The 17,671-nt window shown below is 38.1% G+C and overlaps 3 protein-coding genes across 3 annotated transcripts in view; 2 read left to right on the top strand and 1 right to left on the bottom strand.

The window, feature by feature from the left end:
* The window catches only part of ubtd2 (ubiquitin domain containing 2), a 13,829-nt gene extending 10,548 nt beyond the window's left edge, over positions 1-3,281 (top strand). The window contains exon 3 of the mRNA XM_031739107.2: positions 1,843-3,281. Coding sequence (XP_031594967.2) covers positions 1,843-2,342 — 500 coding nt within the window. The 3' untranslated portion in view covers positions 2,343-3,281. The remainder of the gene's footprint in view (positions 1-1,842) is intronic.
* A 2,005-nt stretch (positions 3,282-5,286) lies between these two features.
* Positions 5,287-9,246, top strand: il12bb (interleukin 12B, b). Its single transcript, XM_031739108.2, has 9 exons — positions 5,287-5,847; positions 6,522-6,615; positions 6,709-6,810; positions 6,998-7,174; positions 7,860-7,965; positions 8,066-8,235; positions 8,379-8,539; positions 8,644-8,762; positions 8,887-9,246. Exons 2-9 carry the CDS (start codon positions 6,522-6,524, stop codon positions 8,912-8,914), a joined length of 957 nt encoding a protein of 318 aa, XP_031594968.2. The 5' UTR covers positions 5,287-5,847; the 3' UTR covers positions 8,915-9,246.
* Positions 9,247-9,779: 533 nt separating this feature from the next.
* On the bottom strand, positions 9,780-17,142 carry ublcp1 (ubiquitin-like domain containing CTD phosphatase 1). Its single transcript, XM_031739083.2, has 11 exons — positions 16,997-17,142; positions 16,386-16,653; positions 15,899-15,990; positions 15,518-15,603; positions 15,315-15,430; positions 15,080-15,178; positions 14,687-14,724; positions 14,396-14,494; positions 12,163-12,279; positions 11,926-12,053; positions 9,780-11,221 (listed from the first exon to the last, which is right to left on the bottom strand). Exons 2-11 carry the CDS (start codon positions 16,537-16,539, stop codon positions 11,194-11,196), a joined length of 957 nt encoding a protein of 318 aa, XP_031594943.1. The 5' UTR covers positions 16,540-16,653; positions 16,997-17,142; the 3' UTR covers positions 9,780-11,193.
* Positions 17,143-17,671: the final 529 nt, after the last annotated feature.

The raw sequence follows: 17,671 nt of genomic DNA, 5'->3' as shown, positions 1-17,671 counted from the left end.
TAATTTGAATAGCCTCCAGCAAGTTGTTAATCGAAGAGCTAATCCAGGAGCTAATCCAGCAGCTAATCCCGGAGCGAACAGGAAAGGGAAATGGATTTTGACCTGCAGTTTATTAAATTGCAAGTGGAAAAAGGATTTTGAACTGCAGTTTATTAAATTGCAAGTGGAAAAAGGATTTTGAACTGCAGTTTATTAAATTGCAGGTGGAAAAAGGATTTTGAACTGCAGTTTATTAAATTGCAAGTGGAAAAAGGATTTTGAACTGCAGTTTATTAAATTGCAAGTGGAAAAAGGATTTTGAACTGCAGTTTATTAAATTGCAAGTGAAAAAAGGATTTTGAACTGCAGTTTATTAAATTGCAGGTGGAAAAAGGATTTTGAACTGCAGTTTATTAAATTGCAAGTGGAAAAAGGATTTTGAACTGCAGTTTATTAAATTGCAACTGAAAAAGGATTTTAAAATGCAGTTTATTAAAGTGCAATTGGAAAAAGGATTTTGAAACAACTGTAGATTTATTTGCACAAATTTATATTTATTTTATGTACCTGATAAAAGCAGAGAGCTATAAAATATTTAAACATGCTCTCCAATTATTTTATGTAGACTCCTGCACAATATATAATAGTGTGGTTGTGGTTGAAATAATTGCTGCACTTTCTTTTTGTGGTTTGCTGCTACGCAGTGGGCTACATGTGCCAGAAACCAGTCTTTTTGCCACCTTATTCACATTTACATGAATCCTTCACTTTTCTTGAAAGCAAGAGTTACTTTCATGTCCTCACCGAGGCCAAAGTTGTCGTCATCTAGAGAGTAGCGAGAACTTCTCTGGGCTTCTGCTAACTCATCTCGGTCTTGGTTACAGGAAAACTCACTGCTACTCTCGGGTGGATCGTGCTTCGGTTTAAGTCATAAAACACCGCAACAGCAGCAAGGTGACCTTCTTTTAGAATGTCATTTAGAAGAAACGGTGGTCAGGCGGTCTTCTCACTTTTGTGGGGAGAGTTTTTCATCTTTTTGGATGTCATCATCAACTCTTCTGTTTTTGTTAACCCACAATAAATATGACCTTTTAGATTTTTGGTATGAAAAGTAGTTACATTTAATTATTTTGCAGGGTATGTATCTGTCAGGAATCCCCTTAAGGACCCTCAGGGATCCCCCTCGTGGACAGAATGGCTTACATTTTTACTCGTGGACACAACCTCTTCAGTATGCTGTAATTCCCACTTTCTGTCCACCAACTCTTTATTGTCAGTCTGAATCACAGAAATGACATAATGTTTCTTTATGTTTTAGTCCAAGATGAAACTTTCCCTTTTCTCCTGCTTCCACAGTCTGTCCCCCTACAATCTTTTTTCTTTTTGTATGACTCTCATTTCTCCATTTCATATCAATCCAGGGCATTATGAAGCATAGTTTAGGTTTTGGCTTTGTTGAATGGGAAAAATATGTTTTGACCTTCACTTTATTAAAAATGACTAATAGATTTCTTTAAACAGAAAGTATTCCATCTCATGCACAGCAAGGTGTGTATATATATCTACCTATATATTTTATATAACTTTTTTGTTTAGACAAGTAGTCCATGAAGAGTTAGGAAAAGGAAAAATTAGAAATAACCCTTTTGTTCACTTTAGTTTTTTATGGCTCTGCATTGGAAGCTCCCAGTTAATCATTTACCAAGCTCTTACACTTCTGTTTATATTGTAATGTGATTTATTGACAGTGGCAACTCCTGCAAGCCATAATCTGTAGCTTTCATTTGATTTATTAACCAAATTAATATTTAGATATTTTTTTGAATACACTGAATTAATTAGTTTTATTCTCCATTCTTCCAGGAGCTCTGACCGAATGTTACGATGAATTGGGGAATCGATACCAGCTGCCTGTCTACTGCCTCTCTCCCCCCGTCAACATGATTGAGGAACGCTCCGATGAGCCCGACGGTTCAGATCCTGACTCCGGAACCGCCGACCCGTCTTTGGGCAGCGCCGGTGATCCTGGCACAGGAGGGGAATGCCAGCTTCGGCTCCGCCTCTCCACGGGTCGCGACCTCCGGCTGGCAGTCCGTTCCACGGACACAGTAGGCATAATGAAGCGGCGTCTGCAAAGTCAGGAGGGCGTGCCTGCCCCAACGCAACGCTGGTTTTTCTCAGGGCGGCCACTGACAGACAGACTGCGCTTGGACCAACTCAACATCTCAAGAGACTATGTAGTGCAGGTCATCCTCAGCCAGCGACCACCACCAGAGCCTGAAACTACGCCAGAAACATCAGGGCCAGTGGCGGCAGAAGAAGTAGCCGCACTGCCACAAGAGCCCACGCAGGAGGAGGATTGATGCTCCCAAACTGGCAGCCTGGAGCGGGGCATACCAGTGATGTGACAGTATAAAAGTTGGAGGATAACAAGGGACAGAAAAGAAGCTGATTTCTCTTCTCTTCTCTTCTCTTCTCTTCTCTTCTCTTCTCTTCTCTTCTCTTCTCTTCTCTTCTCAGACATCTTTTTGCTGAGAACTTTGTTTGGGCTGATATTAGCCATCTGCTGGAGCATAAGGACTCTTGGATTGAGAAAAGACTCATCCTTTTGGTTTTTACACATTGAAATTTTGACCTTTTTTGAAGTCTTTTTAACTGTTCCTATGGAAACCAAACAGCAAAAAGAGAACTTTGTCAGATGGCTAAAATGGGTTTTCTTAGCAACACTGATATTTGAATGTTTCTGTGTTTCAGTTTCCATTCAAGTTCTGCTCTTTGGCAAAGCTGGTTCAGCACAGAGAATTCTTCGTATAAGGCAACAGGGTTACACTTGTACTTTCACAGCATATGTTTTCAATTCAGACATTTCAAAAAGACACTTAACAGTACTGAGAGTTATTCAGAAATTCTTCATTTAAATACATGAAAGTAAAGTCAAGATTGCTTGCGTCAGGGGATAAAGTCAGTATACAAACAGCCATAAAGGAAGTTTGGTGTAGTTGGTTAGAAAGCAGATGTGTTCTCCCTCTTGAGGCTGCACTCAGAGACCATGACTGGATGTTTACCAAGCTGCTGCTGCTGGATCATATTCTTTATTTCACTCTGCTTCACTGAACAATCAGATTAATCATGTTATAAGTAGTCAGCCTGTGCGTGAGTGTGCGTGTGAATAAGTGTGTGTGCGTGCGCGGATGTTCATATATGATCAGGACACAACCACCACTCATTCATGTGGCGAAAAGGATGGACATCAGAAACACAGTTGCATATTTTGATTAAAGACAGAATGTTTTTAATGAAAACTGGTCATCGTTTGTTTTCCTCAATCTTTCTTTCACGTTTTCATATTTCCATGAAGACTTGGGACATACTGGATTAATATGTCACAATACTTACAGTTGCAACAACTCTGGGATTGGCTTTTAATTCTAGTTTATGACTTGCTTAGTTTTTCCACTTCTTGCGTTTTAATTAAGGTGATTTCCTCATTCATTTTTTTTTTGCTTAATACATTACAAATATTACACATCAACTGGTCTCACAATGTCATTGTTTGTAGATTGCATAATATTGTGTATTCCCATGCACATCATCATTTTTAAGTTTCAAATAGGAAAAAAAAATTTCTCCCGTATTTTGTGGCTAAAAGGGCTAAAATTAACTTTCTTTCTTTTTACTTGGGTAAACTGTGCTGTGTGACATCCTCAATACCATTTTTAAACCTGTGTACTGAATTTACACATCATCACCTCCTATAAGTGTAACATTTTGCATCTGTTTTAATTTGAACAAAACCCCCAGAATTGTTTTAAAATGTCAAAACCAAAAAAACATTTGGCTTGTCTAATTTGTTTGGGTCTTTGGACAGGTACTGCAGCCATTTCCATTATAAATGTCAGGCTAAAATAATCACCTCCTGGTTTCAGTCACAACACCATAATAATGTAATATAAGCTCCCAGAGCACTGTTTTTGTGCTGATGTTAATGCCACGGGAGTTTTTGGAACTTTGAAGATGCCGAGTCATATCTACAAATATAACAGCAGAGCACTACTGACTCTTACACACCATGTGCCTCAGCGACATCCCCCTCACGCTCTAACTTCACGTGGTCAACCACTTTGTGGCTAAGTTGCTGTGCTTCCTAAATGTTTCCACTTTGCAATAATACCAGCTGATTGAGGGAAACAATTTCACAAATTGTTACAAATGTGGCAGTCTGTCACAGTGCCACACTTTAATTCAGTGCTCATTAGAACAACTCATTCTTTCACGAATGTAAAGGCAGACAGCTTGGCTCGATGGTTTTATGCTCTGCTGGACTGAAAACACCCGAATTTAAAGATAAAGAGGGACTGTTTCTGTCCTTTGTTGTGTAATTACAATTCAGTAATGAGTCTTATCAATCTTTAAAAAACTAAAATGTAGGATTCCCCAAAAGATCTAATTATAATTTCAGGAACTGACACTGATATATCCATGATAATCGAATCTGTTTTATCTGTCTAATCTCTCTTACAGGAATAATACAGCACTCTTAACAAGTTTTCCCTTTTTCTGTAGTCTCTTTTCTCCATAATTTCAGCATCATTGTTTAAGCCCATTCATTCAGTCCTGGCAGAAACTGGAAGTTTTCTTGAAAAACCTTAATTACGCAAGCATTGATTAATTGGATTTGCCTTTGAAAGAAGTGCGGCATTCCCACCTTGACAATGACATACCGGCTATCATTCAGCTGCTATGAGGAAGGAATACAAAATAAATACAAAGGAAGTTAAAGAGTTGTTAAGCCACTTGTATAATATTGAGAAAGATCACACCGTGCACACACACACACAGGGAAGTGGATGTGGTATAAGGTTAACATGATATGACATTTTCAGTCCTCATAAGAATACGAAATAGGATACTGGGGGGGAAAAACCTTTTACTTAATTGAAGTGAGGGTCCAAGCAAGGAAATTGCATTTCCTTTCAAAACAGCATAAAACACACTCCCCTTGAGTCATCTGTTGCCATTTTTTTTAAAAAAAATAAACAAAGGTTAATCAAAAGAAACCCCTATACCTATGTGTATTTATAGGAAAGGGTCTACGAGTTGTAATTACAGATGCAACCACACATGCATGCTTAAATGTTAGTGGTTGTTTTGGAAAGAAAACGCTCTTTACAGGTAACTTCCCAGATGTGTATGTTAAAAAAAAGAAAATGCAACAGTGATTTTTCCATTTGGTCATTGCGTTTACAAAACTTATTCAGATAATCCTGTTTTGTTTTTTGTTTTGTTTATAATCTGGGTTTTCTCCTTTATTTCGTCCCTGATGATTCTGTTCTCTTGACGCATTCTGTGGAAGCGTCCTTTTTCTTGTTCTTCTTTAGAAGTCCCATGACGGCTTTCTAGATTACCTGCTCCGCTTTCAGTGGCGCATAATCGTGTTTAAACATTTTAGGGGTTGCAGTTCTGTTTTCCAGAAGTTTCTGTATCATTGGTTGGCCTTACTTCCCCCCCAAAGTGGTTAGTGTGATCGCACAATCATACATCAATTTACAACTTGGACTTTTGTACCGAATGAATTGTTGTCTCCAACACAGCTGAGTTAATCAAGCTTAAGAAAAGAGGAGAGCCGGGTGGAAAGTGGTGATTTAATCTCATTAATCCATTTATTTTGATCTTTCATTAAATTTCCTTTCATGTGCAGTGTGGTCCATTGTCATCGTCATCACTGTTCAGGTATTAAAGAGTTCCTGTTTTGAGTGGGGATTTCTCAGCCTGACACATAAATGCAGCTGCAGCTGCTGCAGTTACACAGACAAACACTGCTTACTACATCTGGTTCCAGTGTGAAATTTTGGATCAAGTTTTGCAAGGGTAAGATCTATTATATTCCATCTGATTGTCACAGATATTCAGGAGGAGAAATAATCTGCTCACTTTGGGTAATGTAAAAATAAAAAATTTAGGTGTCTTTCAGTATGTTTAAAACTTCTTATATAATTGAAAATACTTGTACACTCTTTCAAAATGTACTTTAAGTGATTCACAAATTTTATTTCTCATCCTTTGAGGGGTCAAAAAGGTTTTAGGAGGAATTATCTGATTATTCTTTTTGATACTGTTTCATTTGATATCTTCTAGTTTTTATTTTTATTTCATTTTGAATTTGTTTTTAGTTCAGTTTGCTTCCAGTTAGTTTCCAAAGTGGGATTTTTGTGATTTTATTGTTTGAGAATAAAAACAGAACTTTATGAAAGCAGTCTTGTAAACGTCCAAGACTCATCAGGAAAGATATGTTTGTTTATTTATTTATTTTTACTAAACTAACAGATAGTAAAACTAAGGATATTTCCTCTGTAATTTCATTTTATTTTAATTAGTTTTCCAAGTTCACATTTTTTTTTTTTGTTATTTTATTTTAGTTAACACAGTTTTGATTTAAAGGGTTAATTTTGTACTTGAGTATTTCACTTTTTTCAAGATTTAAACAAATATATTTTTATTTGTTTATGTAAAAGAGTCCCATCACTTCCTTTCTTTTGTTACAGATGCATACATTTTTGCTCATGGTTGTGTGGGCTATACTGAGTGGCGCCATCTCTGACACCCAGCAGGCAGATGTTGAGACACTCATGGATAATGGTATCTCCCTCTTGTCTTTGAATATTCCTCCATGTTTTCATTTTTGTCTTTATTTCACCAACAGTAAAATCTATGTTTTTGTGTTTTACCTAGTTGTGGTCCTGAGGGTGCCCTCTTTCACGGGTAGCATGGTTCACGTTCCTTTGACCTGCGGAGAAGCTTTTCAGAATGAGCCTGTGTTTTGGAAGAAAAATGGTAAAGGAACTTTTAATTCAACTAATTTTACTTATGTAAAGAAAAAGTCAAAGTCACAAGAACTTTCTTTTGTTTGTTTGCTTTATAGCTCATCAAGCTTTTGTTTATCCAGACGTCAAACTTTCCCCTTTGTGTCTTTATGGCTTTTTATGACCACATTGTAACACTGAACATGTCCGTGTCTCAGGTCAGGAGCTCAATCCGCCTCTGCAGGGGAACCAAGTCCAGGTCCTGGTGGAGGAGATGAAAGGAGGAAACTACACTTGCCACCTCAGTCCAAGTGGAGGATACCTGAACCACACTCTGATCCTAATCCAGCTTAATCCAGACAACAGGACAGTCATATTGGAAAACAGAGAAGGAGGTAAGTTAAAAAAAAAAAAAGAAGAAGAAGGAAAGGAGCAAAGACAAAGAAAGAAGTGAAACAAGTAGGGGAGGGAGAACAAAGAAGGCACTCATGAAGGGAAAAGGGCAGAGAGCAGATTTTCTTTGACTGGATTTAGCCTCAGGCTTTCTCTGGAGAAGAAATGGTATTGATGGGACTGAACAGCTGAGATGATGGTCAGATAGGGATTTAGGATAAGGAAAAAAAGTAGGGAAAGGGTGTAAGGGTGGGGTTCAAGAGCAGGAAACAGAAACTGGATCAAAGGATCACCATTAGTAGAGTATCAAGGGAATTTTAATAGAAAAGATGGGGAAAAGAACAACACAGTGAGCAGGCTTTATATTAGGCTCATCATCACATTGTTAGTGCTCATGTTTCTCCAGAAGGTTTCAGCTTTGTAAATTTCAAACATTATGTTTCTGCAGTTTTGTGCTATGAGGCAATGTTTTCCTGTGATGGAACAAAACCTTAAAGTTGAAGTGAAGAGGCAGCTACAAAGCTTTTTTTCTCGTTTACAGCAATTATATCAATGCCCTGAGTGATTTATTTGTGTTTACTCGATGGGATCTAGAAGCGCTATGAAACTACAAGTGTAAGCTACACTGTTCATAAGAACATTAAACAAAAGAGAGGGAGGGGACTGACAGTAATTCTGTTGCTCCAGGTCACATCCACTGCTCGGCACCAAACTATACAGGATCCTTTCACTGCTCCTGGAAAAGAACAGCGCTCAGATCTGATGCCAGTGTGGTCTTGGTAAAGGCTGAACGGTAAGGACAAAAACAATGCATAGCATACTTTGGTTGGGTGCTGGTGTGGAGGAGGTGCTCTAGATAGTATTTTAACATCCAACTTATATATATATTCCAGTTTTACCGAAGATATCTCCTGTGAGCTGGATGGTGATGCATCAGGGGTTCGCTGCCAGGATGCCCACTGCCCATACAAAGAGGAGCAACATCGCATTTCCGTCACCGTTTACATACGCAGCCATGCTCGTTTGGAGGCCTACACAAAGTCTTTCTACCTGAGAGAAATCGGTAAGTTATAGTTTGTTTTTGTGTATTTTAGCGTATGAAAAGTAACTTTCTTAGTCATCGTGCCGTGATTGATTCCCTCTCTCCACTCTCGTTCTTTTTTAACCTTTGCCCACCTCATTTCTCTCCCTCCCAACTCAATAAAGTGAGACCGGCAAAACTCCCTAACCTGCACATCAGTGATGGGAAGGTGTTCAGCTGGGACTACCCTGATACTTGGGAGAAGCCCTGCACGTTCTTTGGCCTACAGTTTGAGGTCAAGCTGGTGCACAGTGGACATCCCTGCAACAGTGACAATCAAATAATTGTAATTAATACACGCACATCTATACACCAGATTCATATCTTTTGCTGATGTCCAGTTTAGTCGAGGTTTCTTTGTCTTTATTAAGTTGCCTCTTCTTTGTGCAGAATATCACCACTGATGCAACCAAATACGAGGTTGGCGTTAAGACCAAGAAGTATGTTTTCTGTGTGCGAGCTCAGGACAAGTTCACCAGAGGGCCGTGGAGCCACTGGAGTCAGTGCACGTAAGTGTATTGATTTTTATTGATTTTTTTGCTAATTCTGTTCCTGTGCAAGGATTCACACTATTTACAAATCACTGTATACTGACTGATCCAATCTGTACTGTTTTGTTCTTTTTGCCAACAGAGTGAACAAACATAACGTGGCGTGCTAAGCGTTAGCCGCTGGACTCTGCTGCCACACCAGAAAGAGGAAAACAGTTTTTAAAAATATTGTAATTCAGAAGAAAAAAAGTGGTCTAATACATTTTTTCAAGTGATGCACAACATATGAAGCTGTGCTTCAGGAGTGAATGTATACCTGTACAGTATTTATTCATCCCTCTTCATCCCCATTCGTTATGTCTGTGGAACTACAGCACAATGTTAAAATAATGATTTGTACTGTGATTGAAATGAATTAGTATTTCCTTCATGCCCTTGGTAACTTATTTATATCTGTTCAGAATGTTTCTCGACATTTTATAATAAATTAATGAACATATCAGTTTACTGTATTTTCTTTCATTTTATAACAGGGCATCTCAAAATGTATTTAAAACGCATGGGTTATCTATAGTAATGAAGAGTTTCTTATTTTGAGTGCAGATAATACAAAAGATGAAAAATGCAGTGACAAACTAGAAAAAACACAAAATCATAAAACAAAAGTACTTGTACATATTTGCATATTTCATATTCTGATATTGTCCGAATTGCATGTGTATGAACTCATCATGTGGCTACGTGAGACATCAATAGGTAATAGTAATGACAACAGTAGAAAATAATAGCCAGTAATAATACTGAAAAAATATTTATGACAATTAAATGAAGGGGAGGGGGGCACTGGAGGCCATGGTGTTTTGGGAGGTGTCATTATTGGCCAGGTCGTTAGTGTCTATGTTCTTTATTCAATGAATTAATCTTTTATGGTGTTCATGGTGTACAAGTTATGAACAGGAAGTAATGAAGTGTTTCTAACTGTAAAAGATTAACTCATTTTAAACTACCTCAGAAATGTAGAACAGTACAAGCAAGCGAGGTACAAAAAATGGTTTATTTTCCTATTTACAGCCACAATTTGGTCAATGTAATGAAGAAAACACACAAAAAAGGCAGAGCTCAAGAAATGAAAAGAAACTGAATTTCCAGGGACTGCTTGACATATCATATAGCTTATGTTTCCAGAGCTTCAGCTTCATAGAATGAGGCCCACCTTAATAAGTACTGAAATGTGTAAAAACCCACGTCAATTACAAAAGAGAAAAAAACAAAACACACAATTAAAAAATTGTGCTATCCAGTTCTTGTATTCTCATCACCTTCATTTTGTTCATTGACATTTGGATGTTCCAGAAACATTTCAATGAAGAGCTGTCACGATCTAACGAGCATCAAAGAAATTAAACCTATGCTCTATGTCCGTTCGAGTGTTGCGTCCTGTGATGTAACAGAATCAGCATGCACAGAAAAACATGAATACGTTTCTGGATATGTATGCACATGAATATCAAGCCATGGAAGCCTGACCTACGGACACGTAGCAAATGGTGTCACACTTGCTCACTGGCGCCACTTGTTTCGATGAAATATTTTAGCTAGCCAGTTCTAAGACCAACAGATTTTGGTCTCTCAGTAGTTTTAAGAATTGCTGCATACGTCTGCATGTCGAGGCTGCTGTGATTTGTTTGATGCTCACAAAACTTCCAGACGTTCCAACTTTTCACTTCATTTATTACAAATCAAACAGACACTCCAAATACTACATTAAAAAAAACACGTTAAATTACCAGAATATCCTCGCGTACTGAAAACACTTTCAATGCTTATGTAACTTCATTTTGCTTATTTGTTTCTGTTCGTTCTTTAGCTTTTTGCCGGTCAGTCTCTTTGAAGGCAGGCTACTGACCTTAACCATAAGGAAATTAGATTTGTATCTTCTCCTACTCACTTGGTACAGCAGAGAAGCTTGATAGAGGATTTTTACTGGTACTCAACTTAACACATCTGCTACTATTCACCCATCTAAAATACCAAGAAGGTGTAAAAGATCTGGAATACTTTCAGGAAATAGTGGACCTCAGTTATCTATATTAAACCCTTGTTGACCACCATGAGTAAACAGGTGAGCTGGAGTCTGTGACATTAAATCAGTGTGGTCTCAAACAGGATTTGTTTTCCACAATCCACCTTGCACACTGATAGTAACTGTAAACAATATTTGAACAAACAAATGTTCCAGACTAAGAGAAGGCAGAGAACATGCAGATATATAAACTGGGAAGCCCATCTCAGTCCTGAGGTTCTGACCTTGTGTGTAATTGTAGGGTTAGTGTTGGACTTTTAGTGAGGTTTGGTATGAAGGACTTTATGTTTGTTCTTATGTTTGACAAGTGGATGATGCATTGGTTGCATCCACTCCAAGTCTTTGCGCTGATAATATAGTCCCTCTTCAGTGGTGATGCCTCTTAGATAGGTACCTGCAGAAACAAACAGGCACACATTCAGTTGAATTCATGTTGATTTGGGGAAATGTACCAATGACACTGGGACACAACATTAAAAATGAGTAGAAATACATAATGGAAGAACATTTAAAGCCTTCACCATGTACCATGTACAGCACAAACAAATTATATCATAAGTTGAACAGTCAATTAAATAACCAACCATGTACGGTCCTACGACATCACAGATAACAAAAATAAAGCTAAGAATGGACACAACAAAGTGCAAAGGAGATGTTTGCACGGAGATCTCATCTTTTAGGCTTTCCATCACAACTGCAAATAAGAAAGGGCTCAACACGATCCCTGATGTAACTTTACCCCTACCTTAAACTCATCTAAACAACACTGTTTCACAAATTTCTTGCCACTGGTGAGTTCCTCATGGAGTACCACAGTTACTCTCTTTGCTTGAGATGCAAAAGTCTCCTTCTTACTTTAGATTGTGTTCATTTATCCCCAGAATTGGAAGCATTTTTTAGGATGAATTTTATACTTTAAAAAATCTGAAATGAAGTAAAATTTAAGTAAGATTCCTTTGTGTGTTGGCATTAGATGTTATTTTTTTAATATATCTAGTATTTTCTTGTAAATGGCTGTTCAGGTCTAGCAGGTGCTACAGGTTTGAGGTTTGAACTATGCAAATTATACTGTTTAGCTGTTCAATGAGTGCGAACCTCTCCCAGTGTTTGTGGTTGAGTCCACTGAAGTCGTCAAGCTTGGCGATTTCTTTGAGGTATTGAGACAGTTTATACAGTTCTCTGTCCCGCTCCCTGTTGAGGTGGGCCTTCATGAAGGGTCGGATCTAACACAAATTCACAACGACAAATTAAGAAAAAGTTTCATTAAAATCTGTAGTTGATTGTACCAAAAGAAGAGAAAAATGGTCATGATAATTGTATGAACTAACCAACCTTAAGTCCATTCTGTGGGTTCATAAGAAAGTTTCTTCCAATGTCGTCAAACATAATGGTGTTCTTCCTGTTATAAAATTCTCCGTACTTCCCCCATATCACACCTAAGGGCTTCACCTGTGGAAGCCATAAAATAGATTAAATCAGTGTCATGACGCTGGCACAAAGCAGTAAACGTCCTCCACAAACATCATGAAAGAGGTATTCAAGCACATCACCACATGTCGTCACGGCGCGTGCAGTCACACCAAGAGTGCTAAATGACTTACCAGAATGTAAACAAAAAAAAAACAACAACAACGATATGATACATGTCACCTAAGCCAGAAACATTCCCAAGAATTTACATAGTTACTTAGCAAGAACGACGTGTATACAACTTTATCTAGTGACAAATCTCTGACAAACAGATACTTGACCCTTTCTTTTAAATTTATCCTCACTACACATCCATATTGTATATGTGCTTCCCATTTGACACCCAAAGACTCACATATGTTTTTACGCACAGTAATCTTATATAATGAAGTTATGAAAAATTATACCGTCATACTGATTTACTTATCTTTTTTCATTCATTTGTTCCAGCATTTTTAAGCCGTGACTGAAGCCAAATCGATCTGAAGCGTACTACCACAATCTAAACCCAAAATCCTGCTTTGGTAAATGGTGAATGAAATGGTTTTTATATCGCATGTGTGTGTATAACCTGCTCTGAGCATCAACATCGTGGCCTATATCATAGTTTGACAAACTAAGCTGGACAAGTTTAATGCCTAAAATGTCAAGTAATATAAACAGGCATTGAATGCTTTAAATTCACTGAAGAAAACAAAAAAAGTGCATTTCGAGTACATTCCAAAGAGTGTTATCACCACATGGTGTTTACCTAAAACACGTGACAGCATATTTATTTTTTGTTACCACCAAACTCATCTTCTATTCGTGATTCCTTCTGTGTCAAAATAATTTGTACACTTTCTGCTGTAACTGTGAAATAGAGAAACAGAATTTGGGTTCAAAAAAAAGAATTTGTACAATGAAGCAAATTAAGGTCCTGAAGACGTAAAATGTCTTATCCCTTTTACTCAGTTTACTAAACTAGAGGGGGAAAAGCAATTGGCTGTAACACTCATGATCATCTATTGGCTCATTCTCAGATAATGAGCTCTGAGAGAGTGCTCAAAGGCATCAACAGGAGCATCAGGCTAAGAACAGCCTGGACATAGAATGAGAACAAATTTCCTGACCTGGTTTGACTTATTTTCCATTTTGGCTGTTTATTTCTGCAGCTCAAACTACTTTCAGCTATTTTTCATTATCTAAAATGTAACACATTTTAAGAAGGGTTTTTTTAAAATAATTTCTGTATCGAGTGTGGGGCATATCATTTGTGAAAGCACCAATTATAAACCAGTGAAGGTTTCCAGATCCAAGGTTTCACATTGTTGACTCATCACATGGAATTTCCACCATGTGGACTTCATGACACCAGCTAAGATTCAAATGACAGGGCATGTTGCTCATGACATCATTAAAGGGTGGAAGTTAAACTTTCAAAACCAAACCTTTGTGCATGTTGTGTACATGTGTAGCTCTCTCTCTCTCACTCACTCACTCACTCACTCACTCCTTGAGTAAACAGAACCTCATATTTAACATTTGGAGACTGCTACAATATGACTGTATTAATATGACTAGCGTGTGTGATTAGGTGAATGATGCTGTAGGAAAAAGCACTTTGAGTGGTCAGTTAGGGCAGAAAAACTCTGTATAAGTCCCAGTCCATTTAACATTTGACCATATACCTGTCTGTCACAGTCATGTGATGCTTGCAGTTTACCCAAAATGCCTTTTTGAGGATTATCTGAAAATAGATACTACCAATACTAATGCGTGTTTCTGTTATTCAGTATGACAAACATTAAATTCTTGATGTGAGATTTTCCCTCTGAAACTATGATATATCCCATAATATCAATGCTCAGATTTAGTTATAGAAATAATGCTGAACAAAATTAGATTATGACTTTAGATAATGACACTCAGATTGGATACAAATTTGATTTTCTTGCAGTGTTATGTTCAATGACCCATTAACTGCCAGAATGAATAACGCTTAAAAAAACCTAAAATAAATCAAAATATATTGTATATCATTTCTTCTTCTGTGAAAGATATGTCCAAAGCATTGATGTGTGACCACAACAGTGACACAGGCAAGTGTACCAACCTCCACAACTCCTCTCTTTGGGGTGTGTACCGTAATCATGGCCCCACTGTCCAGCATGAACGTAATCTTGTAATTAGGGTTGTCTGTCACTCCCAGCTCCTACACACACACACACACACACACACACACACACACACACACACACACACACACACACACACACAGTGGTGTTATCTTCTGATCCATCTACACTCATATACTGTATGCCAACTTGGTTAACACTGCCACCTTTTGGCAACAAAACGTACAGGATAATAAAAGAAATGATAAAGAAATAAGAGAAGTACTTGCCTTCATTTTTGCATCAATCCACTTCATACTTGTAGCAGCTTAAAAGAGAAAACACATTATGCGTGTTAATTAGTAATGAATTAAATCATGAAAGAAAAAATAAAAATTAAACACAACACAATGTCTGCACATATCCAAGCACAAGAGGCATCTCAGTGAGAGGACACGGTTCTCCAAACACATACTGGACATTTTATTGGATATTCGCCACCATTAGAAAAAAAAGCGAGCTCAATCTGTTTGTTTTGTTCTTCCTGGTGGATCAGATGCTCAATTTGGGCCAAAACATCAAAAATTAATTAGGCAGACATACTTATATGAAAACCCCACTGTCTAACATAAAAGCAATGAACCACTGCCACAAACAAGGGAAAGTGATGGACAGATACGTACACCAAATTACAATATCGTAGTCCTCGTAGGCTGATGTCAGGAACTCGTGAAGGTAGGGTCTCATCAGCTCCTGACCTGTTTCTGCACATGACTTGTGATCTGAACACACACAGGATTATTGTATGGGTGTCCATGGTAAAACAGGCAGCTGCTAAACAGACAGTAAGTGCAAAGCCTCCTCTTTTGTTTCTTGCAAAGCATCTTATTAAAGAGACACATGATGATAACAACTCACCAAACAGTGTGTAGTCCACATCCAGAACCAGGAGCCTCTTGCCTTCTCTAGGAGGGTTTAGTTCATCTACCTTGTACTCTTTGACTCTTCTAGCTATTTTTGCCAGGTTCTCCTCTCTGAAGACATAAAACAATATTTGTTTCTCAAATGCACCGACACACAAAGACAGGTTTCCTTCAACAATTTCTAAAATTCTGACAGACCTGTTCTCCACTTCAATGACCTCCTCCTCAATGTCAAAATCATTGACAACGTCATCATTCTCTGGTGGAGGGGCTAAAACGTCTTCCTTCACAAAACAAAACATATGCACGGTTAAAACTGTATCAGTCAGTACATTATACCCATAGCATATATCCCTCAAAAATGTCAACGGCTGTCAGATCTTCACCTAAACAACCATTTTCTGATCCATTAATCAAAGCTAGCTGATTCCAAAATCCTGAATAAACAGAATATTTACAAGTTACCCCTCACCTCTCTTGTCTGGTAAACCTGAACACTAGCCAGGCACACAGACCTTCTATAACAGTTCCAGCCAGATATATTTTTTAATTTTCTTCTATCTTTCTCTATCCACCTACCAGACTCTCCTCTCTGGTACCCATCATCATGATCTTGGTATTAGGCTTCAACTTCAAAGAGCCCAGCTTCATCTCATCCTCTGCTGGTTTACCTGTGGGCAGGATGAAAGGGAAAGGAACAGAAAATGTAGAGAGAGAGAAATTCTTAAAATCATATTAAGAGCATGCATAACTCTTACAAAATTATATATAATAAAATAATTTATATACTGCATAGCGTGCAGATAGGTGGAGAAAACAGAAACTTTTGCACATAGACCTGGGGATAGATGTAGGAGTGAATATTTTTAAATATGATTAGCATCCAGGAGGCTTTTTTATGTAGACTGCACAATTAAATAAAAGCACAAGATGAAATGTCCTTTGGTCTCACACTTGTATTGGACTTCATATAGCATTATTTACACTAACTAGCACAGAAATCAGAATCAGAATACTTTATTAATCCCTAAGGAAAATCAGGTACTTATCAGTGACATCATCTCACCTTTGACCTTGAGTCCCAGGAGTTTCTGTCTCTCTGGCAGGACCCCAGTCAAGGTCTTGATGGACTGTTTCAGGTCCAACACCGTGTCTTCCTCAGACAGAGAACTGATGAAATATTCCTGACCTCCCCACTTAATGATAACCGACACCGACATGACTCTCCGGTGCTCTTCACACACACATACACACGACTGCAGCTGAAGTCAGGTATGCACGCGCACCCTAAGCAAAAGATTTCCAGCAACAATAACAAACATGCACGCGCACACCTTGCAGAAAGGGAGAGACGGGCAAAGTCAGAGGAAAGGTGTTAGGATGCCACCATGTAACTGGCTGGAGCTCGACTTAAAACAAACAAGAGCAGCTTGTGATAAAACACAGAGAGCCAAACGGGACATTACTATTGTTAAGCAGGCGATGGTACGTCTGGCTATTTCAAGACACAATGGCCAAATGCCACCTAATCAGCTCAGACACTGTGTGACTGTCCCTGATGCTGATATTTATAGCACAAGGTTGCTAACACTGACTAGCAACGATGTAAACACGCCGGGTTTAACAGCCAGCTCGCTAACATTAACTGACTGAGCTCCGCGGTCTGCTCACTCTTACCTGGTAGCACAAACTAACATGTAATGCTTGGCACACACTGTCAAATTTCCTCATAAAGTTGAATGAATGAACTGAGTTGGCCGTTCAATTTCATTCAGCGGGAGGCTCACACTCTGCTGCTCTCTTCCTGGCGTCCCGAATCTTTCCGGTAGTGACGTAATTGAAAAAGGAGGCTTTGTTGCTATAGTGACAATACCTCGTTACATTAAAATAAAATCCTTTGAATTGTTTCCTGTGGGGAAGAAAACTTAACACTATCAGGCAAAGTTTATTGAAGGCACATAATTTTTTTTTTGTATTTACCTCTGAAAAATACATACAAGTATACAAGTATCTTACTATGGTCAAATAAAGTCATCAGAATTATTGTTCCCTGTTTACAAATGTATATGGCTGCTCAGGGTATTTAAAGATACCCTCTCTGATGCTGGAAACGTGGACAAACTGCATGTCATATTTATATACATTTCAGCTATATTCAAAATAAAACTGTCCAGTGTCTAATTGTCACGGTTCAATGACTGACCACTACCTTATGCTATGCATTATGTATCTTGATACAAGTCTAATTTCACAGCAGGAAACACATTATGATTTACCATGGTCTAGAATCAGAATCAGAAATTGTTTAGTTACAGATGCACCCTTAAAATGTCTTGATGCATTCTCAATTAT

This window comes from Oreochromis aureus, linkage group 10 (genome assembly GCF_013358895.1).
Source record: "Oreochromis aureus strain Israel breed Guangdong linkage group 10, ZZ_aureus, whole genome shotgun sequence".
NCBI classification, from domain to species: Eukaryota; Metazoa; Chordata; class Actinopteri; order Cichliformes; family Cichlidae; genus Oreochromis; species Oreochromis aureus.
The sequence above is the reverse complement of the archived record's forward strand: the minus strand, read 5'-3'. Positions and strand labels throughout refer to the sequence as shown.

Bases quoted from the DNA above. Each gene is read 5' to 3' on its own strand.
- il12bb (XM_031739108.2), top strand. From the start codon at position 6,522: ATGCATACATTTTTGCTCATGGTTGTGTGGGCTATACTGAGTGGCGCC. The intron at 6,616-6,708 runs GTATCTCCCTCT...TGTTTTACCTAG, and splicing joins TGAGACACTCATGGATAATG to TTGTGGTCCTGAGGGTGCCC. The intron at 6,811-6,997 runs GTAAAGGAACTT...TCCGTGTCTCAG, and splicing joins TGTGTTTTGGAAGAAAAATG to GTCAGGAGCTCAATCCGCCT.
- ublcp1 (XM_031739083.2), bottom strand. From the start codon at position 16,539: ATGTCGGTGTCGGTTATCATTAAGTGGGGAGGTCAGGAATATTTCATC. The intron at 14,495-14,686 runs GCAAGTACTTCT...GTGTGTGTGTAG, and splicing joins GGATTGATGCAAAAATGAAG to GAGCTGGGAGTGACAGACAA. The intron at 12,054-12,162 runs GTTGGTTAGTTC...AATTTGTGTTAG, and splicing joins ACCCACAGAATGGACTTAAG to ATCCGACCCTTCATGAAGGC.